This window comes from Galleria mellonella, unplaced genomic scaffold (genome assembly GCF_026898425.1).
Source record: "Galleria mellonella isolate WM207_F2 unplaced genomic scaffold, CSIRO_AGI_GalMel_v1 utg184, whole genome shotgun sequence".
NCBI classification, from domain to species: Eukaryota; Metazoa; Arthropoda; class Insecta; order Lepidoptera; family Pyralidae; genus Galleria; species Galleria mellonella.
In genome coordinates, this window is record NW_026442025.1 from 12,856,848 (window position 1) to 12,883,521 (window position 26,674).

Consider the following 26,674-nt stretch of genomic DNA (forward strand, 5'->3'; position numbering starts at 1 on the left):
ACGCAGTTTGACGTAGTTAGGCTTTTAAAAACTGTTGTTTTTATATTTGTTAGTTAATTAATTGTTAATAATTTTAGCCCAAAATCAATACATTTAGTGTAAGTTGGCATAATTATTTAATTTTTAATGATATTACTCGTTATTAAGGTTAATAAAGGATATTTAAAATTTTGCCGTAAATTGTACGCCAATTCGAAGTTACATCGCTCATTCGATCATGACCTATCAGATATACATAATCTCTGAACGGCCGGACTCTAGAAACGCAATAGGGAAAAGACTTGGGAGCGATGAGTTCGGCACAGATAAAGCAAAGTAAAGTTATCTAAGTACATAATTATATAGATTAAGAATAATTTAGTAACTGCGATTAAGTATATTTATTTATTTTGTTATCCTTTATCACTGACTTTTCATTCAGTCAGACAGCGGGAAATAGAAAATAATTGTTTTTATTATTATCTATAAACCTGAAAGTTATTCTGATTTTTTTTATATTTCTTTATAATGCCGAATAAAGAACAAATCATAATTAATTAAAATGTCCAAAAGATTTAATTTCCCACAGCAGCATGGAGAACGAAAGAAAGCTAAACTCGATATAACAATATCTGATCATAATTTTCCATTGAGTCAAAACTCGCCTATTAAAAAAGGTAATATTATGTATTTTTATTTTATTATTAATTAAATTATACGACATTTCTAGTATTTTCATTAAAAACATTCTTGTTTAGGAAAGTATATTATAGGTTACTTTATTTTAATGTTACCACAGATAACAATCAGGAGTCGTGGGGCGATGATAACGATGATGAAATCTTACTCCTGGCGAGCCAAGCTTGCGAGCAGGTATACAGTAATGACACCAGTTCTTTGCCTGACTATTCTATGTGTATGCAACCAAAATCTACTAGCACTCAAAACTGTGATCAGCTTCCTAGTACATCTAAATCTGCATTTAAATTTAAGACACCTAGTGCTTGTATACATAATGCTGTGTCCACTCATCTCAGAAACAAATGCAACACCATATCTTCCCCATTACCTGGTATATCTTCAAAAATTACATCAAAAGTCAATGAGTATGAGAACTCGTCCGAAGACATATTTGATTACAAAGTATATAAAGGACAAGATTCTGATCATCTTTATCGCCAACTATTTCAATTACAAGAAGAAAATGCAAAGTTAAAGTCAGAGAATGGCAAATTGCTGGAAAAGTGTGTAACGAAAGAAGGTGAAGCCTCTATCTTGCGTACTCAGTTAAAAACCTGTCAGATAGCTGTAGATAATGCTAGATTGGAGAAGGTAAAGGCACAGGAGAAAATTCAAGCTGACTGGACTGAGAAGTTATCATCAGCTAATGTTCAGATACATGATTTACGAACAGAACTAGATTTCAAGGTGAACTTCCATTTCATTTTGTGTGATATGCTTAGATTTCCACAGCCCTTTTTTATATTAAATACAACCCATGTTACTCCCTCATGACTTACTATGATGAAAGAATTTTAAAACTGTCACATGTTTATTCATTACAAACAAAAAATTAAATGTCTCCTTTTTATAATATTGGTTCAGGTAACAATTATATTTTAAATGGAGATATCACTGTTCTGATATTCCAGTATATATTTAAAAAAGTTTAGAAGTTGTTAGTTTATCCTGTCAGGTATGCTATGGATGAATCACTTCATGATTATTATCATTATATGTGTTTATTATTTGTATTGCCAGAGGATTATTGGATAATGAGACAGTGTGTTAAGCTGCTACAATAGTATGAAACACAATTTTTTTTATTATTTTACAGAATTTAGAAATAATAAGCATAAAGGAAAAATGTAAAAAACTGGAGAATAATAAAGTGAGACTTACACAAGTGACTGTTGGTAACAATGACATCTTCACAAGGTTTGTAACATAAAATAAAATTATATTTAGAAAGAAAGAAAACATTTATTCCTAACAACAAAAAGAGTTACATTAATTATCAATAGAAAAAAACTTTACATTTGTTTTTGCCAACTTGGCTGCCACTCAGCATATGCTGAACATTTAAAGAACTGCTTAAAATTATAATATTTCATATAATAATTATGTTTTATGAAAATGGAATAGCAACTGTCTGTGCTATTGGTATATTCTGGTGGACCACCAGTGACAGATGATAGGTGAGGATAGAAGCAGATCAGTTGGGCTATCATGATGAATTTCACAAGAATTAAGTGTGATGCTTTCCAGTGTTCTTCCTGGTTATGTGGAGGTTGATCTGACAGGGTACATATATTGCTAGCTAATAAGTCTGCTAGTCCTCGTTACTAAGAATCCTTTCTCTCCTTTCCTATATGTTGAGTCAGCTACTAAATCACCATAGCAAATTTTATCAATATCCATCCATTGTCTAGTATGATGCATGCACATGATCTGGGTACAGTCTAATTATAATATGTATAAATTTTTATTATAATAAATATTTATTTTCTTCAAATATTTTCAGTCATAAAAACAATAACAACACAACCTTAATGAATGATACATTCTCACAACAGATGAAAAGAGCTAAAATGATATCAAACAGTGTACAAACTGACAACAAAGCCCACTTCCTGAAGCTCTACAAAAGTTGTAAAAAAGGTAATTGTAATCTGTTAACCCATTCAATACGGCGGCCATATTGAGATCCCTATGCAGTATACGGCTTAGTTTTTCATAAACGGCCGTCACTGACGGCACAACTTTTTCTACGTATATGGCTTAGTTAATTGTTAGGAGTGACTGCCAGTAAATAACGGGCTTCCACAAGTGACTGGAACGGTCTAAAGCACGTTTGAAACTAAAGGAAACCGAGCGCCTCGGAGCGCTCGCCGTCATTGGGTGAGGGCGGGGAGAGCGCCTCGAGGCGCCGGCGCTCGCCGTCACAACGTATAACACTGGACAGCGCCCTGGCGCGCTCTCCGTATTCAATGGGTTAAGCAAGGATTCTTGAAACTACACTGCCAATGTGGCCCCTTTTGAGGTAAAAAATTATTGAGTATATGTTAATAAAGACCTTTGGCATAACTTACTAGACAATGGCAGTAGTGTTTTTGATTAGTTTTCATAATATTTTTTCACCATCAATATTCATTTAACCATTCATAGTCTACTGCTGGGTCCCATATGGCTCCAACATTGACTGACTTTGTATCAGTACAATGGCTATTATGGCTATTTCTGAGATGTTAAAATATGGCATTATGGTATGTTTATTATGTTTATAAATTTCAGAAATATCAAGGTTAAACGATATCCTACCTTTAATCTTAGAAACATCTATGGAACAACAATTCAACATATTAGACTACAATGAAAAACTACAAAGGCAAACAGATTTCTCTCAGAACAAATGCAGGATTTTCAGCACATTCCATAGACTACCGTCTACACCTATTTCAGGAAGAGTAATTAACAAAAATAAAGTATCTATGTCGAGTATTTATGAAGACCTGACATGCATAGCTACAGATAATATGGAAAATTTTACAGAAAAATACTTTAATGTAAGTAATAAGATGTAATCTTTAAAAATTACATCTGTCACTAATAAACATAAAGGTGTCCATCCAAGGATCTAATATAATTTCACTATATTATCCCAATTATTTTAATTTTAAAATGTCTTTTTTCTCATAAATATGAGGAAAAAGTATACTTGTATCTACATGACTGAACAAATATCTGAATATAATAACTGAATTTTAATATACAATCATGCTTGCTCGCTTATACTATGTATGAGGCGAAAGAAATCAGAAACAAGTAGTTTTTTTTAGATCATAGACAATAATAAACTGAAATCCTACCAAGTATAAATATATCTATGATTATATTAATTAAGCTAAATTTTTATAAAATGGGATTTAGACATTTTGAAGCATACAATATTGTGTAAATATTTTATGTGCATAGAAAGGCACTTGCCTTTGTTAAAAATGTATATATTACATAATTATATCATGTCTACCTAGACTCTGTAATGTATTTCTTATAATTTTTTTTTATATATTTTAGATATTCAAAACAGTTAAAGTAGTACTGTCAGAAATCGAGACCGAACTAGCGACAATTTCACGAAGAATGACAACCGCTTTTCAAAAGGAAATGGACGAGAAATACATCGAGTCTACGTCATCGTACCTCTGTGTTGAATATAAAGATTTATTACAGGCAAGGTAAGAACACTAGTTTTCCATAGATAGAGTATCGCTACATTTCTGTCGAATCTTTTATCGCCGACCTTCTGCGAAGTAATTACTAAATAAAACTGAACAGTTTAACTATTATTTTAAACCGTTAGAGTAACCTATTCAATTTATTTAATAATAATAAACCAGCCCGAATATGTTGGTCCTTCGAGCCGGATCTGAGTATTCTTTAATCATTCCAGAAACCTGTATAAAGAAGAACAAGGTGTATTAGCTAGAAGAATGACTGCAACTTTAGTTTCTATATTACAATCGCCTAAGGGTGCAGATATATTAAGAAGTTTCGAACAAAATAATGGAAACGAGAAACAATTTATTGACATCATCAGCAGGATATGTAACCTGCTTGATGGTACAGTAAGTAAATACCATAATAATTTATTTTGTGTTCACAGTACACTCTGTTATGTCCATGGACCATGTACTGCTCGTGTCTATAGGCAACGGTCACCACTTTGCATCAAGTAAGCCGTCAGCTTGTTTACAATTCAGTTGCATAAAAAAACATGTTATATCATTCGTTGAATGTATTATTAAAATGAGCTGTGTATATCCCGGGATATTTTTTTTTTAATGGGTGAAAATGGTATGGTAACCCCGCCTGCGCTAACGGGATACGCTGGCAAGGCACCAGTGAAGGGTGATAGATGAGAATGAAAACAGGCCAGTTAGCCCATCATGATGCATTCATCAGAAATTAACCATGATAGTTTCGAGGAAGAACCGCGTGGAGGTCGACCTGGTTGGGTATATTGCTAGCAATGGGATTCTCAGTCTCCATTACTAACAATCCCTTTCCCCCCTATATGTCCCGGGATAGAATAGGCCTACCTTTCTTGTGAGTGTAGTAAAATGCGACTAAGGGAGCTCATAGTCGAAGGATGGGCAGCAGTGTCCCTCTTAAAACAAAACCAAAAGCCAAACTGCGGTCGCCAAACCGCCTGCCAAGTGTTGCAACTACTGGTAAAACCTCCCTTTTTGGGGGGAAACTGTTCAGCAGTGGACAGTTAAAGGCTGATATGAAATAAAATAACTAGTTAAAAATCTCTAGAACTGGCATACCGGCAATTAATAGTAAAACAGTTGTAAAAAAAGAACCGTTAATCATATATTATATATATATATTTGCTTTCAACATAATAATTATTGTGGTGAATTATTTATACTGTATGTTTAATTAATTAATGAAATATATTATTTATGCATCATTTATGTAAGTATGTATCTATATAATACAATTTTATCTTTGGCTGTTAAATTGGTTACACTTCTAATAGCCTAACTTCAGGCTGCAACTGAAAATCAGTGCTTTGCTTTTAAGCAAAACTGTCACTGAGCTGTAGCCTATTTGGGTCACTGCGACACACTTGGTGAAAACATATTACCATACTTTATCTTTTGTTTTATATTTAAAAAAGTGTAAATAATCCGATTGTATGAACTCATTCATTAATTTACGTGTGTAAATTAATGAATGAAATAAAGTATCAAGCGCCGTAAATAATCATCCCTTGGAAATGGATATATATTTGGAGTTGAAACTCTGGGTCCGTGGGGCCCCGAGGCCATGAATCTTTCCAAAGAGATTTCGCGCCGGCTGGTGGAAACCTCTGGTGACCGGAAGGCTGGCCTATACTTTGGTCAACGCATTTCCATAGCTATTCAGCGTGGAAATACACCAAGTCTCCTAGGTACCCTACCAGCTGGCAGTGATCTTAAGGAAATTTTTTATCTTTAACTATTTAAATTTATTCCATTAGAAACAAATTAAATAAAATTAAATTAATTAATTAAATAAATTAGATAGGTATCGTTGAGTCATTATTTTACTTAAACAATAAAGTGTTTATCTATCTATCTATCTATATAAAGAACATAAATTTATTATAACACTTATATTTATTTATTTATTTATGTTTAGATATCTTGGATCCATTTTTGTTAGTAAGTGTACTTAAAAACTATGTTAATACTTAATCACTAATAATGATCTAGTCCTCTCGGCGAGCATTCTCACGAGAGGACTGTCTTATTTATTAAGAAACATGTTCAGGATACTGTTGCTACTCCCGCGTATTATTTATAGCTGTAACATCTCTTCTGTCTGTTACATCTCTTAATTAACTCTTTTTCAGTCGTGTGCTGTTTTGTACAGTGGATTATTACTATCAATAACAATGTTCATAGAGAACTCAAAATGTGATAATAAAATATTGGATATATTAAAAAGTATAATAGCATCCCGGCCGATGCCTTTCGTCGCTTGTCAGATTTTGGCAGTGCTGAGGAATGTGGTGCATATAGGGAACTTCCCGCACGCTTACTGCCCAGGAGGCAGTGGTGGTAACCTGAGGTTGGATTACGACCAAGGGGTGTTACTGTATAAAAAAGGTTTGTATGTAATAATAATAATAATAATTTACCAAAGGGTGACTTTGTACAAAAGTCGTTTGCTTGGGTACCTCTGTTCCATTCGTGTTTCTACTGTGAAGTAGTTGTGTTTGCGTAGCTGTGTTTCGGTTTGAAGGGTGCGATATGGCGTGAATTTACAGGGTACAGAGGAATAACACCTGAGTACTCAAGAATGGCAACGCATAGGAGGTGTCTTGGGCGAAACAGTATATACTGTTATGTCCATGGTACTGCTCATGTCTGTAGGCTCCTGTGCCTCCGTTTCTATAAAAAAAAAAAAAAGTATATTAACTATATTGGTAATTGATACTCCTTACCACTCAGGGTTTGCTGGAAGAGAACTCTTACAGAGTTAAACTCGCCTGTTGTACATCTTCATTTAATATAGTTTATAACTATGTAAATTTTACATAAATTTTATAAATAAATAAATTTTATTTTTTATTTATTTATTTATTTATTTAATTCTTTATTGTACACACTAGTTTTAAGTATATGACAGAGGTAATTAAAGTACAAAGGCGAGCTTAACTCTAATAGAGTTCTCTTCCAGCAACACCCAAAGTAGAAAGGAGCATCAATGTCAGTGGATACAGCACTAATAATATATTTATAATTATTTTTATAAATAAATATTTATTTTTTTGTCACTGTATGTTTGTAATGTTTAAAAACGTTATCTTCACAGATTCATGCTACTTACAAGTACTTTTAAAACAGATTGAAGCGTGCCTGAAATGTATGGAGAAACAAAACTTAATACAACAAACTGTAAGGACGACACAGTACCTTGTTGGTATTTATAGCAGTTTAAATGGTCAAAACATTGTCGAAGTACCTGAAAAATCTAGGTATAGTATTATTATAAAACTATAGCTCGAATCTAGTAATGAAAATCTCAAGAAGCATTAGAACTATTCAGTTTTTTAAATCTTGTATTCTCGTCCTTAAATAGTGACAATTCTAAAGTCGTTCAATTGTAGTTTTATGAAATTGTATTCATATTGAATCTAATTTCATGAAGTTATAATTATTTACATAATCTTATTAACATTACTAGCGACCCGCCCCGACTTCGCACGTGTGCAATGCTGATACTAAATATCGCCACTGGCCTCTCATTACATTAGAATCCTCTAAAATTATCAGTGTTCCTCTTCTATATTATGCATGTTTTATACATATAAACCTTCCTCTTGAATCACTCTGTCTATTAAAAAAAAAAACTGCATCATAATCCGTTGCGTAGTTTTAAAGATCTAAGCATACATAGGGACAGACAGACGGGGAGCTACTTTGTTTTATACTATGTAGTGAGTGATAAATGCGAAAGTTGCCAAAGGTTGATTGGTCAAGATTGCTATTAGTATTAAGTTCGCATTTTGTACCACATTCTCTTTTGGTCAAAGAAGTTATTTAAAAAAAAAAAAGGTAAGAATGGATGAATCTATGGATGGATATTTGGTTGTTACTCTTTCATGCAAAAACTACTGAACAGATTTGAATGAAATTTGGAACATGTGAACAAGTACCAATATCAATCAATAACAAAATCAAATATATAGTATTGGTTCAAGCTGGCGAAACCGCGGAATTTAGCTAGTTTACGAATAGAAAAAGTAATTAAATACATACATACATACATATCTGTCACGCCTGTCTCCCATTAGGGTAGGCAGAAACAATGGAACGCCAAATGCTTCGATTAAAACAAACCTCTCAAAGTAATTAAATGTAGTGTAATATAAATTTTCAGATGTGATTGCCAGCTAGTCCTGTTGCAAGTCCTCGTATACGGATTACGTATATGCGCTGTGATGTTGAAGGATAATGAATCGAATGGTAAGTTTATCGGCATTGTAAGAACTAGTTATTGAAGTCGCTGGCGGAAGACCCAAACAAAAAAACCAATTTTATAAATATAACTAAATTTAATTCTAAAATTATTAAAATAATAAGTGTCTTCAGATCGATGTGTAAGTGAAGTCATATAAAATCAAACATAAAGGAAATGGGTATTTTTGCTGCGGGAATTGAAATGCTGACTGGATGCAGGTGTCTTTCTCGGTAGCGCACCTTCTTGCGTCATGCCAGGTGGTCCGATCCGATCGCCGTTGAGGGTGTGTCGTAATATTTGATAGGTATCTACTATAACAAACTCATAAACAGTCCATTCCATTACATCTACAAATAAAAATTCGAAAATAAAACTTTATTTCAATATAACTGAACACAACTTCTTACACTGGATCGTGATTTCTCTAAACTTATCTCTTGACTTGATATTTTAACTTAATAATTACACGCGAATTTATTGTTTTATATGATGATTTTTTTATACGACTTAGAATGGCAAACAAGCTGACGGCCCACCTGATGGAAAGTGGTAACCGTCGCCTATAGACATGAGCAGTACCATAGACGTAACAGAGTATACTGTTTCGCCCATGATGCCCTCCATGCGTTGCCATTCCTGAGGACTCAGGTGTTATTCCTCTGTACCCTGTAAATTCACACAAAATCCCGTTATTAACTAAATTTATCATCATTTTAAATTAAATCTATTCTGGGGGGAAAATGGTTTATAAAACAAGGGATTAGTAGCCCCTTTGTTAGCAATACATCCTGTCAGGTCGACCTCCTTGCGGTTTCCCCTGGTAAACTATCGTGTTCTGTTTCAAGTGAATTCATCACGATAGGCTAACTGACCTACCTTTTTATTGTCACTTATCATCCCTCACTGGTGCCCCGCCAGCGTATACTGTTAACGCAGATGGGGTTACCATTCTATTATCATCCATTTAAAAAAAAAGCTTAATTCTATTACAAATTAAGGTCATATTGGTTCTTAAAATAAAAATTACATTGTAATATCAAATTTAAATTGAAATGGTCTCTCAAAAGACCCCCAATGACATTAATTTTTCAAAGCAAACATATTCAATATACTATAATCATTGGCCATAAAACCTGTGTTGATGTTGCCACCCTCAATTAGTAATTAGCAATCGGAACTTTAACGGATATAGAACCTAATATGTGGTGACGTGCAAATACTCCTCGGTGATACAAACGTCCACCACCCCCACTGCGACCACCACGATAGGCCTACGGATGCTCAATGACGTTAATACCAATTCTACCAAAAAAAAAACTTTTAGAAACACAATGGCGCTTTTTTGCGCTATTGTGAACCCTTGCACGTCCTTCGACCCCTTCGAGGAGAGGAGGAACCAAGAGTTTGTTTTACATTTCAAGTTGCATATTACTAAAATACGTACGTATCGTGATACAATTTCAATGACTGGATAATATTGTAACAGTTTCTTAGACTAAAGTGAAAAAAGTGTTGTCCTCCTCTCTCCTACTTGCTGTGCCCAACAGGGCCCATAATTGAAATGTTATCTACTAAGTATATTATGGAATGCAATAAGAAATAAATAAATATTTCCAGTATCGAACACCGTGAACCAAGAACTTACAGCAGTGTGCCGCTGTGGGCTGCAGGTGTTGTACCAGTGTACGCTGCGAGATGTGGAGTTCGCCTCACAATTGTCATACAACGAGGGACATCTCATTGATTTCTGCGAGATATTGAAGGAATACGACCACAGCGAAATACATGGTAAGTTGTTTGTATCATTACTATATATATATATATATATATATATATATATATATATATATATATATATATATATATCTTAAACCGTGGGATGTCGTTAAGGTAACACATAGGATCTATGAAATGATAGCATACAGCAGGGGGAAGCACGAAAGATCCCTATGGGTCGACGTGAGAGGGAACTTTGTACAAAAGTCGATTGCTTGGGTACCTTTGTCTTATTCGTGTTTCTACCGTGAAGCAGTTGTGTTTGCACCATCGTACGGCTCGCCATCGACAGGGAGTTCACCCTCATACCTTACAGCCTAAATGGTCGCGTACAACGCGGTTTCAGAGATGTTTTCTCCTATGAACACTCGGGTTATGGAATGAGCTCCCTGCCGAGGTTTTCCCAAGAGACTACAGCATGAGGTTCTTCAAAGGGGGGTAAACAGGTTTCTTCGGGGTCGGCAACGCCCGCGTAATACCTCTGGTATTGCAGGCGTTCATAGGCTACGGTAACCGCTCACCATCAGGTCGGCCGTATGATTGCAAATATTTTATTTAAAATTTGTTTCTAAAATTTTCCATTAAAATAGTCTTCAAGTGAATAAAAACATTTCTCAATAAGCTAATTGTAAAGTTTTTTTGTTGTTAGTAGTGGGTGTAATTGACCCATTGCCTGTCATGTCGACCTGCCACGCGGTTCCCCCTGGAAACCATCGTGGTTAATTCTAATGGAATTCGTCACGATGGGCTAACTGCCCTGCTTCATCGTCACCTGTCATCCCTCACTGATGCCCCACCAGCGTATACCGGTAGCGCGGACGGGGTTACCGTTCTATTAACACCCATAGAAAAAAAATACAATAAGAAAGAAAGAAAGAAAGAAAACATTTATTGACAACAACAAAAAGTTACATACATTATGAATTAAAAAAAAAAACTTTACATTTATTATTGCCAACGTGGTCACCACTCAGCATGTGCTGCAGCAATTTAATTGCTACAGCGCTGATATTCTGTGGTGCCCATACGTGACATCACGAACGACGACAGCAAACAATAGTGTAACTGTATTAATTTATGATGTAACAATATATGTGTGTATATATTCATTACAGGAAACATGTTGTCAGAGTTAGCTGGTATGTTCCAGTCGTCTCCTGAAGACATGCCCTCGTCGTTCCACAGACAAGCGTGGCTGAACAGTTTCAAAAACTTCTCACTGGCCGACTGAACTGTTTATTTTGTAAATAATGTACATACTCTAGTTTAGGATAAGCTTATTCTGCTGTGATATTGTCCTTTTAAAGGATAAACCTCGGCATTATGTCTGTTAAAATGGAACATAAAATAAATAATAAGTACTGCTGGATATATGAAATAGCGCCATCTAGTTCGAAATTAAGCATCATCGTCACATCATGGGGGGAGGGACGGTGGGGGCCGCGGGAATACCCCTTTACCCCGCCTTCCGAGGGCAACTACCCTAGGGTGACTGGGTTTAAGCGCTCTCCTTTCGGTGAGGCGTGGTCATCTTTCAAATCTTCATTGGCTTGTGGCATTAGTCACAATAGACTATCTAACCTGCTTTTATCTTCATCTTTCATCTATCATTGGTGCCCCACCAGCACATATCTACAGCGCAGGCGGGGTTACAATTCCATTATCATCCGTAAAAAATCTTCATTGGCTGGTAATGCTCTTGTTCTTTTTATGATATTAGTACATTACTGCAGTGGCCAGCAAATGAGGCATTGATGGACGAACGTGCAAATGTGAGTGAGGCGTAGCCGAGGAACACATACGTGAGTCCATCAATGCCTAGTTGTGGCCAAGGCTTGTATAGTACTTTTCTCAAACAATGCGCGGAAATCAAAAACACAATTTTACTTTTTAAGTTCAATGACGAATAACGAACAATAATAATTTTACACGCGCCATAATGTTCCTTTGTTTTTTCAATAAATAGCTTTCTAGTAGCAAACCAGTTCGAAATTTAAAAAAAAAACTTTTTATTAGTTACCAAGGAGGTAGCCGTGTTTCGAAGTAAAAGTTCATTCCATTTTTAAATTACAGGACAGATATGAGTTTACATAGTAATTTATCTGGCCGCAAAACACGACAGATATGGATTTTCATACAACTTTTGCCGGCCGCTGCCCGCATGTATCTGGCCAGTACGGCAAATTTGATTTATCTCTAAGAAGATTGTCAAAATAATGCTCCCATTTCCAAGCATGTTTGAGAAATAATAAATAACTACATAAGCACAGACAATACAATACTATACTAGTATTGTATATTGTGCCTCATTTAATCTAGTATCTATAGGACTAGACAGCGCTGCAAATATGTCCAATGGTGTTTATTGTAATCGTGACAAAATATGGGACCAACACTTGCATCAAAAGCGGGTAAAACAATGTAATGTTTATAGAGAAATCAGACAAGAACATATTAAATACATATTATTAGTATTCTATGAGATATATATATATATATATATATATTTTTTATACAACTTAGAGTGGCAAACAAGCTGACGGCCCACCTGATGCAAAGTGGTAACCGTCGCCTATAGACATGAGCAGTACCATGGACATAACATATAGTTTTTAAAACTTTATCCTTTTTAATCTTTCGTCATTTAAGAAAGACATGCATCTTGCGAAGATTATCAGGAAATACGTAACATTTATGATTCTATTCCGGATATTTTTAATTAATCCTTTGTGTGATATTGCACTAAAATTCGTATGAAAATGTGGTCCTTTAAATACAGGCCTATACTTTAGTCCCTTACCAAAAAACAAGAAATGAAATTGAGTTTTTTTTTCTATTATTCTATGCAATTATTAACATGTATATATAGTGTACATGTACAAAATGTAATAAAATATATCATCATATCTATAGATGTAGTAGTTACGTATCCAGTGCTGAATATAGAAATTTCTTTATTGAAAGGGTTTGCCAGTAGTTGCTAACGCTTGCCAGTCGGATTGGCAACCGCAGTTAAGCTTTGATAATGTTTTAATACAGAATAATATATGTAAATATATATTTATATAGTTTTAACTCTAATTAATAATTAAATATAATTAGAAATCGATTAATTTTGTACCTTCCATTCGCACCATAAACTCAGTACAATAAAAAGTCAATTTTAAATTATACAAAAACTTTTATTTATACAACACATTAGAACAACTAATAAATACAGTGTTTTCGGAATGTTAAATAATCATTTAATTCATAATCATCATAAATAAATCATTTAATGCAAATAACTTTAACACATCATGTCAATTAATCATTTTTGTTTAGAACCTACTTTTTTATAGAACTTTGAAAATGGTAATAGTGATCTAAAAACATGAACAGCGCCTTTGATATTATAGAATGTACTATGAAGTGCATGTGTTGCCATTTTTAAGGCATAAGATAATTTGCCACCATTTCCTCTATTTCGATTTTTATATTAAACATGTTCTGTTGAGAATATAGATAGATAGATACGCTTTATTGTTTCCTCCAAAATATTACAATAGTAAACTTATTATAAATATAAATAATTACAAGAAATAATCACAATGAGAAAACAATGGGCGACCTTATCGCTAAGAGCGATCTCTTCCAGGCAACCTTTGGATGAAAAGGAGGATAAACAATTAATTAATTAAGAATATACTTGTAATTATAACATAGATCCAAAAAAAATCAATGTATTCAGTGATAAATTCCAGAGTATATTAACTGATAAAAATGGTGGAATTGAAACATTTACAAAAAACAAATATAACTTTTTTTTATACATCCATAGCCGGTGCATAATGCATATATAAATAGATCGACTACAAAACTAAGATTGATAAATTCACCATCATTTAGTAAATTTAAATTATTTTTCATATTATACAATTAACATATATTTTTTATTGTACACAAAAATTACATTGTTATAATTTATTTTTAATAAAGAAGTAATTTAATTTCACCAACATTTCACACAATGACTAAAAATTCACAATAATAATACCATATAAAAGTCACATAATTTATACAATTCTATCACAAGTAATTACACAGGAGCTCTGGTTGATGTAATCACTGGTTGCAAAGGTGTGATTCCTCCAGAGCCAGGGCTATGGAAGAAATAGGACATGAAGCCAGCAGCCAAAAGGAAATGCAGGCCTAGTATACACCCAATAAGTATAGGAAAGTATCTGGACTTTCTCAACGCTGGCATCAGCCAGAATATAAGGACAGCTCCGGAGACGAACGCTGCTACAATGACAAACAGCCACTGCAGCCAATAGACTTGGATGGTCCACAGGATAGCTACAGGAACGTATATTGCAAGTGAGTAGCCATATAGACAGAACAGGGACATCATTGTTGGTGTATTTGCTTCCTGAAATAAATATTAAAAAAGAAAATACTGAAAAATATTTTATATAAAAGGAAAATTACAATTTACTTTTGATTATAAAGTTCTTATTACATGGCCTAGTAGTATACTACCATGATTCACAGACCTTAAATATCTAGCCAATAGTAAAAACAATGTTTATTAAAATTTCCCACTAACTCTCAGATAAGAGTAAACACTGATAATAATCCAAATTGGTCGAGGAGACAGTATAGGTGGCTTTGCATGTTTTTTTCTATTTTCCTAATTTGTATTCAATGGATTCTATTAAGCAAGATGCTTTTGTAAAAATTAAATATGTGTTGTTTTCTACCTTAAATACTATAACTCTAATACTATAAATATAATACTAGTACTCACCTGTGTCTCCATCTCATCTTGACTATTGGCTATGGTGGACCACTTGAGAGCCGCCCACAGTGCCAGGGGCACAACCCACACATAACAAAATATCGCAGTGGCAGCGTATGACACAATATGGAAGTCATATCGCCAGTGAACTGTCTTGTTAGCATTATTTAAATAACTCGCTATATTGCCACTTACTGCTATTGTGAAGATCTGAAAAGAGTACAAAAATACTTGTTATAATACAGTATTAATATTATTAATAGCAAATTACATTGCAGAAATCTATTATGAAGGTGGGTGGTGGAGAGCATATAGCTGCTCACTAAATCCTACCAACTAAAACCTGAGAGAGTTCCCTTAAAAAAACAACAGTGAATCCAATGACAAATAAAAAATATAGGTACTAATGGGTTTCTATTTGATTATATATGGTGCTAGTAACAAGTTACTAAGAAAAATGTACTAAAATATTAGAGATTTTTTTTTAATAATTTTAATGTAAATGTGTAGCAGACAGGCAATAAGACAAGACATTTATGGATAAGAATGGGAAAAAAATTCCAATGTATCCATAAACTTCTTGTTTGATGGGAAGAACATAATTTTAAATAATGACCCCTCCCCCTCTCATATCTATCAATCCAATGGCATGCTGAGCTCATGAACTACAGATTTACATTGTACATTTTAAGCCAAATTGCAATGTTGATTGTGAATAAGAATGTAGCATACATAAAACTCAAGTACTGAGTGTCTACAAAAATAATTACCAAGGTAACAGATATCCATATGGGGCCGTACAAATCTGGCTTTCCCTTAATCCTTTCATCAAAATAGTTTGGTGTCACTTTTTGTGGTAGTACTGAGGATATGATCCGCTCCACTACATCACTGGTCTGCACATCAAAGTACTTCTGATAATACTCTATGGTCCAGAAGTTATGGTTGCCTGTAAGCAAAGTACATATAAAGATATGAGATTGAAAGAACAAAACTATAGTAAGTTAATTGCTTACTATCTTTTTAATATTGTAAATAAAGTTTATAAAGATATTTGTAACAATGGAATAGATTTGAATTAAATTTGGTATCCACCCCAAAATTTGTGGGTTCACACCTCAAGTTGTGAGCGGAGCTTTTAGCTGTGAATAAAGATAAGTCCTACAGTACCTCATTCATCATCATCATTGGCTTGCCTTTTCTCCATTTAAGGTTGGTGCAGTATGTCTACTTCTTACACAAATCCCTATCAGCTGCCATACATACATACTTCTGTACCTATCTAAGAAGCCAGACCTCACTCATTGGAAAATAATTTTGAATATGCTCACAGTTTCTAGAAAACATTAATCTATATTGACTTTGATAAAGGTTATATTTACAAAAGGTAGACAACAATTGAGAAGGGGTTTTAAAATACAAGATTGCACAGACATTCATATACTATATTAAAAAAAACACTAACATATGATTTATATAAGTAGATATAACAGTTATAGATAAGTTAATATGAGTTGTCATACAAAACTCAAAATCGATAAAAATCATGATGTTAAGACTTTCACTTTGCATGGTTTATAAAAGTTGAGTCAGTAAATAGCCTTAGAGGAGATGGGAATTAATGTGAACTCTTAGGCAAACTATTATAATTTCCTTGTCTTATAACGATATTTGAGCCAGGTTACACTAGCTAGCCATGGTCACGAGTAGACTGTAGTAGCAGGCACTGTCATGCCTCCTCTTCCGAGGCAGAAGTATTTTCTTTGTATCAGGACGTTGACGAAAATTTTGCCTTTATTTAGGCCATAAATGTATACACCCAATTGATGCGACAGAGGTAAATAACTAACTTTGTGGGGCTGCCTCCGTTTCCTCTGCAATTTTGGGTTCTTCGTAATCGTAATTAGGGTTTGACATAGAATTACTATATTGATTCGTATGCACCGCCTCCACGTCGATTCTTGCACTCCGGTCATTATGCTCAGGAGAATAATCTTGAAAATTTAATAACTGTCCTGTATTTACGTTAGACATCTTGATAATAAGGATATATACGCTATAAATTGGTATAAGCTCAATTTGGTAAATAACTAAATATTCTTAATTGGTATATTATGAACAAACATTTAGATATATTTTTTTATTTATTCTTTAAGAACGTAAGAAAATAGCAATAAAAGTACTCTGAGTTGACTCAAAGTTGCCATATGCGGTTAATTATTTTTATTTTATCATACCTTCTATGTAACTAAGAACAAGGAATTACATAACAGGAAATCATATGATTGCCTCCTTTCTTCTTATGCAAATATAATTAGTAAAAAAAGGACGGAAGATTCACTATCAGTTGCTATTTTTTGACAATTCATAGCAGCTTAGTGTATAAAAAATGTTTGATATGTCAATTAATTGTCAATAACAATTTCCATTTCTAGTTTATATATTTGATACAGTTTATGTAGAAAGTATGCAAGCAGGTTGTATCTGAATTTGGTAGGGTTATATAGCCGTATAACATTTTCACATAAATTCTCATAAAAACAAAATACTATTTTCTCTCGTAAACGTAGTATTATATATATAGGTACTAACAGACTGGCAATGGAATTTCGAAAATGGAACAAGAAAAAGTTTACAGTACTGTGCGTGATTGATAAATGTTTGCATGTGATAATATCAGATTATGTGGAATTGAGTTACAAAAATAGTGCTCATCTTTATATAGATAAAGTGTATACCTAGCAACTAGTTTTGTTAATGTTCTGTTAAAACAAAAATTACTTTTACTACAAATATATGTACTAATATTCTATTTTAAATCTGTTACATTTCTGTTCCCTTTAATTTCTTAAAATTTGTTACAATTTTGATTTCAATTCTTGGACGTTAAGAATTTTATTTGAATTGAATCAGACATATATTTTATTAACCAATTCTTATACAAAATATTTATGATGGTTCTAAAACATTGCATTTAAAGAGATAATTGTTTATGACGTAATTGCGTGAATAATGTGCAATTTTGTGGTTATTTTTTTCAAATTTATGTTATAACCAGGTACACTTAATTAACTAAAAACTAATTAAAACTTGTTCCTACTCCCGCCAGCTTCGAGCTTATATTGTAGATAAATATCCTATTTGTCTATCTCGCTCTGATAGAACCTTAGGTTATAAAGTATATAGATTAGTAATGCACGAGACAAAAAATAAAAATACGTAGTACAGTATACTAAGTTTATGATTTTAACTTGATAAATTCATGAAACTATTGTTTTATGGACCATCATAAATTAAATTGAAAATAATTTTAACGTTCATCTATTAGAAATTTAGTTCATAATGGTCCTCAATATAATGATTTCATTGTGATATCAAGTTGAAATTTCATCGAGCCTATTATTGGTTGTGTTAATTTTATCAAAGAAAAAAAAAAATATTTTTCTTTTTTTATTTTTTAATTATATAGCCCGAAATCTTGATAAATTGGTAACTATACCCAATACCCAGCTGTATAGCATTTATGTAATGAATAGCCGCGGCTAGGTTATCTGTTGTCGACATAGACAGCTATTGGTTATAGCCATTCTCGGGTGCCTGGCACGTTATAGCGCAGCGACGATTAACCGTCAACTGGCAATAACTACGTTTACCCACCGGCTACGGCAGATACAGTAACTACCACGGCTATCGACTACTGACAGCCAGGGTAGCTATCGTGGCAATAAACATCCAAACCAAAAGCGTATGCTTGCAGTTAACTTATTAGTTGAATAACTTACCGCAGTTACAAATAAATTAGATAATCCAATATGCTATTTTTTTTTATTTAATTTTTCTTGCAAAGTGCTATATTATAGTCACTACTACCTTTATATGATACATATTTATTAATAGAAAATAATTTTTACTTTAGTAGCAATGCCATCGATGAATATTATCAAAATTCATTTTATCAACAAGAGTTAGCGATATCTATAATTTATGAACCTAAACTTTGAGATGGTCTGTTCGATTATCGTTGATATAGCTAGAACTTCTTAACTCATTACATAGGTGGCACCACTATGAACAAAGTTAAGAAATTGTTTACTAATGAATATACCTAACATAATATTGACTACAAAGCAGTTTCTTGAATAAAAAAATAAAAAATAAATAGTATTATAAATTCAATTTTTATTCATCCTACGGTACCAGACGACATTATTAAAATAATAAATAATTTAAAAAATACGAATAGTTCAGGTTACGATGGAATTGCCACTAGCGTTATAAAACTGGTTGCTGATAATATAGCTCCAGTCTTAAGTCATATAATAAATTTATCAATAGAGCAAGGTATATTTCCAGACAAACTGAAAATATCTTTAATAAAACCCATCTATGAAACGGGGAAAAAATATGATGTTAACAATTATAGGCCCATTGCACTTATTACAATATTTGAAAAGATTTTTGAGAGGATTATTTATAATACTATCTATAACTTTTGTGAAAAAAATTGCATCTTTGTCAATGAACAATATGGTTTCAGAAAAAACAAAAATATTAATATGGCCATCCATGACCTTGTCGAAAATATTGTTATAAATATGGATAGAAAAAATCCAGTGTCAGCAATATACATGGACATGTCAAAGGCATTTGACCATGTAGATCATACGATTCTCATAGAAAAATTATACAAGTGTGGCATAAGAGGTAGTGCTCTAGATTTAATAAAATCATATCTAACTCACAGAAAACAAATCACATGTGTAAATTATATATGTAGACGTACAAAAATTATGAAGTACAAAAGTTATTCAGAACAAAAGGATATTCATTTCGGCGTTCCTCAAGGTAGTATTTTGGGACCATTGTTGTTTTTAATATATATCAATGATATGCCTAAAGTCATAAACTATCCAATAGTATTATTTGCGGATGATAGTACTATACTATTCAGTGCCAAGAACCTAAACAATTTTAAATCGGAAATAAACAACACTATAAAAGAGATTATACAATGGTTAGTTGACAATAATTTAAAAATTAATATAGGAAAAACTAAAATTATGACATTTGAACAAAGAATAGAACGTAATAAACTTGAAATTCAATATGCTGGACAAAAAATAGATGAAACGAACACGACAAAATTTCTGGGACTGTGGATAGATAATAAAATGACGTGGAAAATACACATTAACAAAATATGTAGCAAATTAAGTCAGTACGTATTTGTACTATATAAACTAAATAAAGAAGTTAACCAAAATACAGTACTACTGGCTTACCATGCTTAAGTAACCTCAACAATACGCTATGGTATAATTTTCTGGGGCAATTCTACTGACCGAAACCTTGCTTTTAAAGCTCAAAAGAGATGTCTAAGGGTAGCTTGCAATATTAAATCGGTAGACAGCTGTAAGCCTCTATTCAAAAAACACAACATATTGACATTACCTGCGTTATACATTTTTGAGCTGGCGTTATTTGTTAAAAATAATTTAAATTAATATATCAAATTAAAAAATAATAGACAACACCACAAAATCATTTCAAAACAACATAGAACGACATTATTTACTAAAAGTGTCTTAGGGATGGCACCTAGAATATATAATAAATTACCTAAATCCCTCACAGACATAGATGACATAAAAAAATATAAAACTAAACTGTATGAATACCTAGTAAACAGAACATACTATTCAATTGACGATTTCCTTGAAGATAAATGTAATAAAGTTCCATAATTATATTTTTTTACTATAAATTGCTGATTTTTCTTTTTATATAATATATTATTTTTCTTATGTAATTGTAAATATGTATACCTCGATAGATGGGGTTGATCATAGAGGACTTATATTGTTTTACCATCCTTTGTTACCTATGTATCACAAAATAAATAAATAAATAAATAAAGAAATCAAAAAACACAATCGCATTATTTATCATGTTACTACGTTGAGAATTGAACTTGATGTAATGCAGCTAGGTAGTTATTTACTAAATAGCTAACGCTAAGCAACACGCTATAGGATCGATTGTAATGAGTCTTTCGTATTTTAGCTGATAGCTTAATATCTGGCTATTTAGCCGGCTATTATACTATAAATAGCCGGATAATTAAGTTATTAAAATTTTGGATAGTTACATCGCTAGTGATAATAGACCACACCAACTTTTTTTTTAATTTCCCTCTTCCGACCACCGTCAGGCAACCAAAGTTGTTCTTAGGTCGTAAATATCAACGCCATTTTGTTGTCACTGAAATCTCCACACGTCGATACGTATTTTAATTTACTAATTTTAAACAGATATCGCCTTTATGTTATCTATTTAATAAAAATAATGTTTTTAATTAATACTACGTGAGTTATTTCATTTTTCTATGTCTACTTATCGTCGATAGTCTCCTGAAATCTGTGATAACGTAAGTTCATACGTGCGTTGCCTTGTAAAAACCTCGCCATGTTAAGTAACACGTAACAGTGAGAAATAAAGTGTTTTATATTGTTAATTGCAGAGATGTGCAGTTGAAGACAGTGCTTGGCATGGTGAAGAAAGAGACTGCAGTCACCATTCAACATGTCAAAAGAAATAGCGGAGGAGTACGCTTCAAGTTTGGCGGACTTGACTATGAACAGCAAGCCTCTAATAAATATGCTTACTATACTCGCCGAAGAAAACATCGAGCATGCAGGGGTTATCGTTGAAACAGTTGAGAAGCACTTGGAAAAGGTGAATTTCCATTTTTAAATTACGGTACTTGGAGCGTCACATAAATGTGTCACGATGTCACGTGAGTGTCACGGAAAGTAGGGAAAGTGTTTTAAAGATATGACGCACGCTTTTGCCGTGCCAAACGTGTTTACGGTGTTGGCATTGTAATGGCCTATGTAACTACTTCCCAGTACAGGTATCTCCTATGCTTTACAATTTTTGTAGATCAAATTTGTTTTGCAATACACTTAAAAAGGCATTAAAAGATAGTAGATAAGATAATTACATTGATAATTTCAGTTTGTTGAACATTTTTCTTTAACTAATGCAATATACCAAGTAAAATTATTGTGATGTATCTATTTTACACCATATTGAGCAATATTGATTGATATATTGAATAGTCTCTTAATTTGTAGTTATAAATATGATTTAAATATAAATATATTGTTATTGATTATTAAATACTTTAATCAGGAGATACCTGTTGTAAGTTACCATTGCAAAATTCCATATCATTATTGTGGCCGCAGTCATGTTATTATACAACCATTATGACCACTGATTTCATTTCAGATGTAAGTAATTGTTAAAATAAAGGTTTTGAAAACTGTCTCCTTATTTATTTTACGTATGCTCACTATTAAACAGGTTGTTAAACAAACATTTGTCTTATTCATTCCCACACCATGTCTCTAAAATTTCAATTGGGAAGTCGAGAATGGTTGATACAAGAGCAAAGTTTAATAACTTGGCCAGCCAGGGGTTTGGGACTAGATACTATTTTTCCTCTACACAGGTACATCCGGATATCAAGCTGCCTGTCCTGTACTTAGTAGATTCCATTATCAAGAATGTCGGACGGGCTTACACACAGAAATTTTCTCAAAGTATTGTCAACATGTTTACGAGGACATTTAAACAGGTATGTTGTGCACATTCCATTAGATTTGTTTTCATGTTGTATTTTCAAATTTATATTTTATTCTAAATTGAATTAATTTCACAGGTTGATGAGAGAGTGAGGTCACAGATGTTCAAGCTCCGTGAGACGTGGCATGATGTGTTTCCAGCGACCAAACTCTACCAGTTGGATGTGAAAGTGAACTTGATTGACCCAGCGTGGCCAATTCAGGCTCAGCCTCAGCAGTCGAACATCCATGTAAATCCAAATTTTCTGAAAAAGGTGTTTTTTTTAGTTGATTATGTTTCCATGTTGATTTAGTTTACAAATTATGTAGCTTAACCATACCTACTAATATACCTTGAGTTGTGTGATAGAATCATCATAAAAATGCTATTCACAATCCCCAAGTGATTTGCAACCATTGCATCCTTATGAATATTAATGATATATTATATATATAACTCATATCATTATATATGACCATTTAATATTGCCTATATATTATCAATTATTTTTTTCAATAAACTTTTTGTTCAATATATAAATATCATAATATTATGCTATATTACATACAAATGTTCAGCAAACACATGATATTGTTTATCTATTGAATCGAATGATACTTCATGCATTAATTACTATTAATGATTTATAATAAATAATATTCTGATGAAACTGTGTTACACTAAAAATTTCACTCATTCCAACAGAAATGAGCTTGTAATTATTTAATTACGTTTTCTTTAGTAAAATGTCATAATAGCTTCAAGTGAACTGTTACTTTATGTTGCTCTTATTTCACAGCCGATGCCTACCACCAGTGTCGCCACACCAACAGATGAAGAAGAGAAAATGCGCAACATCCTCGCCAAGAAGGAACAAGAATTATTGATGTTACAGCGGAAGAAGGTCGAAATGGAGCTGGAGCAAGCTCGGCGGCAGTTGGAGATGACAGAGAAAAATACTAAGGTAAGTCTTTTATTTTTTTTATTTATCTGCCAATAATCCTTTTTTCTAGCTATAATTACATTTGATTACAATGTGTGTTTAATTTTTGGAATTTTCTTGTCGACTGATGTGACATCTCTTCCATTAGGTCTGTAAATGGTCCATTGACCAAAGGGAGACTTTGTACAAAAGTCGTTTATTTGGGCACCTCTGTTCCATTTGTGTTTTTTACTGTGAACCAGTTGTGTTTGCATGGCTGTGTTTCGATTTGAAGGATGGGATATGCCAAGAAATTTACAGGGTACAGAGGAATAACACCCGAGTCCTCAGGAATGGCAACGCATGGGGAGTATCATAGGCGAAACAGTATACTCTGTTATGTCCATGATACTGCACATGTCTATAGGCGACGTTTATTATTTTCCATCAGGTGGGCCATTAATTTGTTTGCCATTCTAACTTAGAATATAAAAAAAACTTATAATTTAGCCAGACAAGCTCTTTTCATACAGAACACACCCTATCTATCACTTGTGTCTAAAAACTTCAGGGTATTTTAAAAATGATTTCTTATATACTATAATTGTCTTATGCTAATTGCAATTATATCCCATTAAGTTCCTATTTATTACACAAGTTTTATAAAATAACTACATAAACGATTTTAATAACTCGATTATTGTCTAAAGGCGAAACTGTATACTCTGTTATATCTATGGTACTGCTCATGTCTATAGGCGACGGTTACCACTATCCATCAGGTGGGCCGTCAGCTTGTTTGCAATTCTAAGTTGTATAAAAAAAGGCTTTATAAACTCTAAAACGGAGACTATAAAACGTCCTTAAAGTTTTATTGTAATAATAATATCCTTTATATAAGCTACTTATTTTATATAAAATATACACAGCGTGGCAATGCAATAAAACATTCAGAACATGTATGTAGTCAAAATTAGTGATTAGTACCAAATCATGACGATGCTCCATTTCATTGCCATATGCTTATGTACAATCGCTTGGGCGGGTCGCTAGTTAACGTAGTCCAACGTAGTAACTCGGCGTGGCAATCCTAAAACCACAGAAATAAGTACAAAACTCGAGAAGCTTATAACTCAAAGATCCTGCACTATTAGGATTTGATTTTTTTTCGTGTTACTGGTGCTATAGGAGGCTAGCTATTTATCAAAGTTTTGAATCCAGCCAGGACAAGATACAGCTATAAAAAAAATAAAACCTGAAATAACGTTTTTATTTTTTATCTCGCGTATCTTTCATATGTTACGGTTCATATTTTTGTGTTATTTGTGTATGTTAAAGCCGCATAGAAGGACACTAGTAGATTTACAGAAACACATATGGAATCGAAGATTTTAATATTTTTAATTTTTTCGAATATTTACAAAAAAAAAATATATATCTTTTGATCAAAGCACATTTGAATATCGGGAGTTCTACTCTTACCTTTGTAATGATCTATTCTAAAAAATCAAAATATAAAAAGAGGATGGTTGTTTTTTTGGGTCAAAAAACACTGTGAGACGTCCAAATTCCGACTTTCAGAATTTTCAAGCCGCTTTCTTTCTTTTGACCTTTTAAAGGGATTAGAATTAGCGAAAATATCGTGAAACATGAATAAATGAAAAAATAAATTAAGAATAAAAGTCTATTTCTTTTTTAAATAGTTTTTTTTATGAGGGTTTATATTTTTATAATTCAGAGTTTTTAGGGTTTCGTACCTCCAAAGGAAAAAAACCGAAATCCTTATAGGATGACTTCGTTGTCTGTCCGTCGGTCACGACCCTTCTCCTACGGAACGCGTGGCGGTGTCAAGTATAATATTTATTTATTTAACTCTTTATTGTATCATAAATAAAAATATACAATGAGAAGTGAAAAATTCAAGTGAAATACAGTAACATAATTACAGATTGAAATATACACATAAAGGTACAAAAGGCGGTCTTATCGCTAGGGCAATCTCTTACAGACAACCTTTGGTTAAAGGAGAACAGATAGAAACGGGCAGGTGGCGCAAGAGTGAATTAATAATTTTTCGTGCATAAAGTACAAAAACCAATGTAATTCACAAAAATATCAAATACATATAATTTATTAAACTACTTACTATAACAATATTATATATTTACTGCTTTTTTGCCTGCACTTTTTGCAGTTTGCTATGACTTTATCTCAAAGTAGAAGGAAAATATACTGTTCACTCGTGTAGAAACCGGTATTTATATCGTCGTGGGTATTTACAAAGATACTTAGTCATATAATACCAATCAATATATATATATATATATATATATATATATATATATATATATATATATATATATATATATATATATATATATATATAATAAAATCGTAACTGGTCACCGTTTGTACATTGAAGGAAAATATATAAGAAAACCTATCATAGCCTTTCATCATTTTGAATTTTTGTCTATGTGTTTGTTTGTATGTCTGTACGTTTGTGTGCGCTAATCTCAGAAACGGCTTATCCGATTTGAATGCGGTTCTCACTAATGATTATCTGTTTGCGCCACTTAACATTTAGTGTTTATTTTATTTCAATCTGTTTATGATAATATTTCTCTGTCTACGGAATATTAGGGATAACACTGTTAGGAAAAAAACAATATGTAGGTGTAAGTTTCCTTCACTGTTTTTTTATGAAGAATATAAAAATATGTATTTGTTTACTTTGCCTATATATTTTGCCCTCGACTCTGTCTGCATGACCAGGGTAATGTTAACTGATCACAATGAAAAGTAACCCATGTTTTTCTCTATTCGAAATATGACGTGTATGTGGTAATTTTTTCTGAATTTCTAACTTATACATATTCAATCAATACCAAAAAGGAAGGCATTTATTTGGATAGTATTCGCCTCTATTTTTTATTTGTGTTTGTTACTTCAGAATTTCGTTATAAAGAGAATCATTAAATTTTACCACCAACCACGGGAATGGAAGCAATGGCCAATTCTATGCCGGGACCACACGTCAATATAATATTACATTTAAATCAAATTCC

The 26,674-nt window shown here is 32.8% G+C and overlaps 3 protein-coding genes across 3 annotated transcripts in view; 2 read left to right on the forward strand and 1 right to left on the reverse strand.

Annotated features, from left to right (window-relative positions):
• The first annotated feature begins 392 nt into the window (after positions 1-392).
• Positions 393-13,408, forward strand: LOC113512133 (uncharacterized). Its single transcript, XM_026895927.3, has 12 exons — positions 393-656; positions 779-1,407; positions 1,817-1,917; positions 2,504-2,640; positions 3,274-3,545; positions 4,057-4,217; positions 4,433-4,607; positions 6,386-6,641; positions 7,351-7,513; positions 8,419-8,504; positions 10,117-10,287; positions 11,391-13,408. Exons 1-12 carry the CDS (start codon positions 542-544, stop codon positions 11,504-11,506), a joined length of 2,382 nt encoding a protein of 793 aa, XP_026751728.2. The 5' UTR covers positions 393-541; the 3' UTR covers positions 11,507-13,408.
• Positions 13,409-13,436: 28 nt separating this feature from the next.
• Positions 13,437-17,262, reverse strand: LOC113512134 (protein YIPF2). The gene is made up of 4 exons (XM_026895928.3): positions 16,906-17,262; positions 15,826-16,004; positions 15,065-15,265; positions 13,437-14,686 (listed from the first exon to the last, which is right to left on the reverse strand). The coding sequence occupies exons 1-4, from the start codon at positions 17,087-17,089 to the stop codon at positions 14,354-14,356; spliced, it is 897 nt and encodes a 298-aa protein (XP_026751729.2). The 5' UTR covers positions 17,090-17,262; the 3' UTR covers positions 13,437-14,353.
• A 3,968-nt stretch (positions 17,263-21,230) lies between these two features.
• LOC113512125 (uncharacterized) overlaps positions 21,231-26,674 on the forward strand; it is a 30,648-nt gene continuing 25,204 nt past the window's right edge. Inside the window, exons 1-5 of the mRNA XM_052893724.1 lie at positions 21,231-21,482; positions 21,576-21,790; positions 22,572-22,697; positions 22,782-22,958; positions 23,484-23,648. Coding sequence (XP_052749684.1) covers positions 21,638-21,790; positions 22,572-22,697; positions 22,782-22,958; positions 23,484-23,648 — 621 coding nt within the window. The 5' untranslated portion in view covers positions 21,231-21,482; positions 21,576-21,637. The remainder of the gene's footprint in view (positions 21,483-21,575; positions 21,791-22,571; positions 22,698-22,781; positions 22,959-23,483; positions 23,649-26,674) is intronic.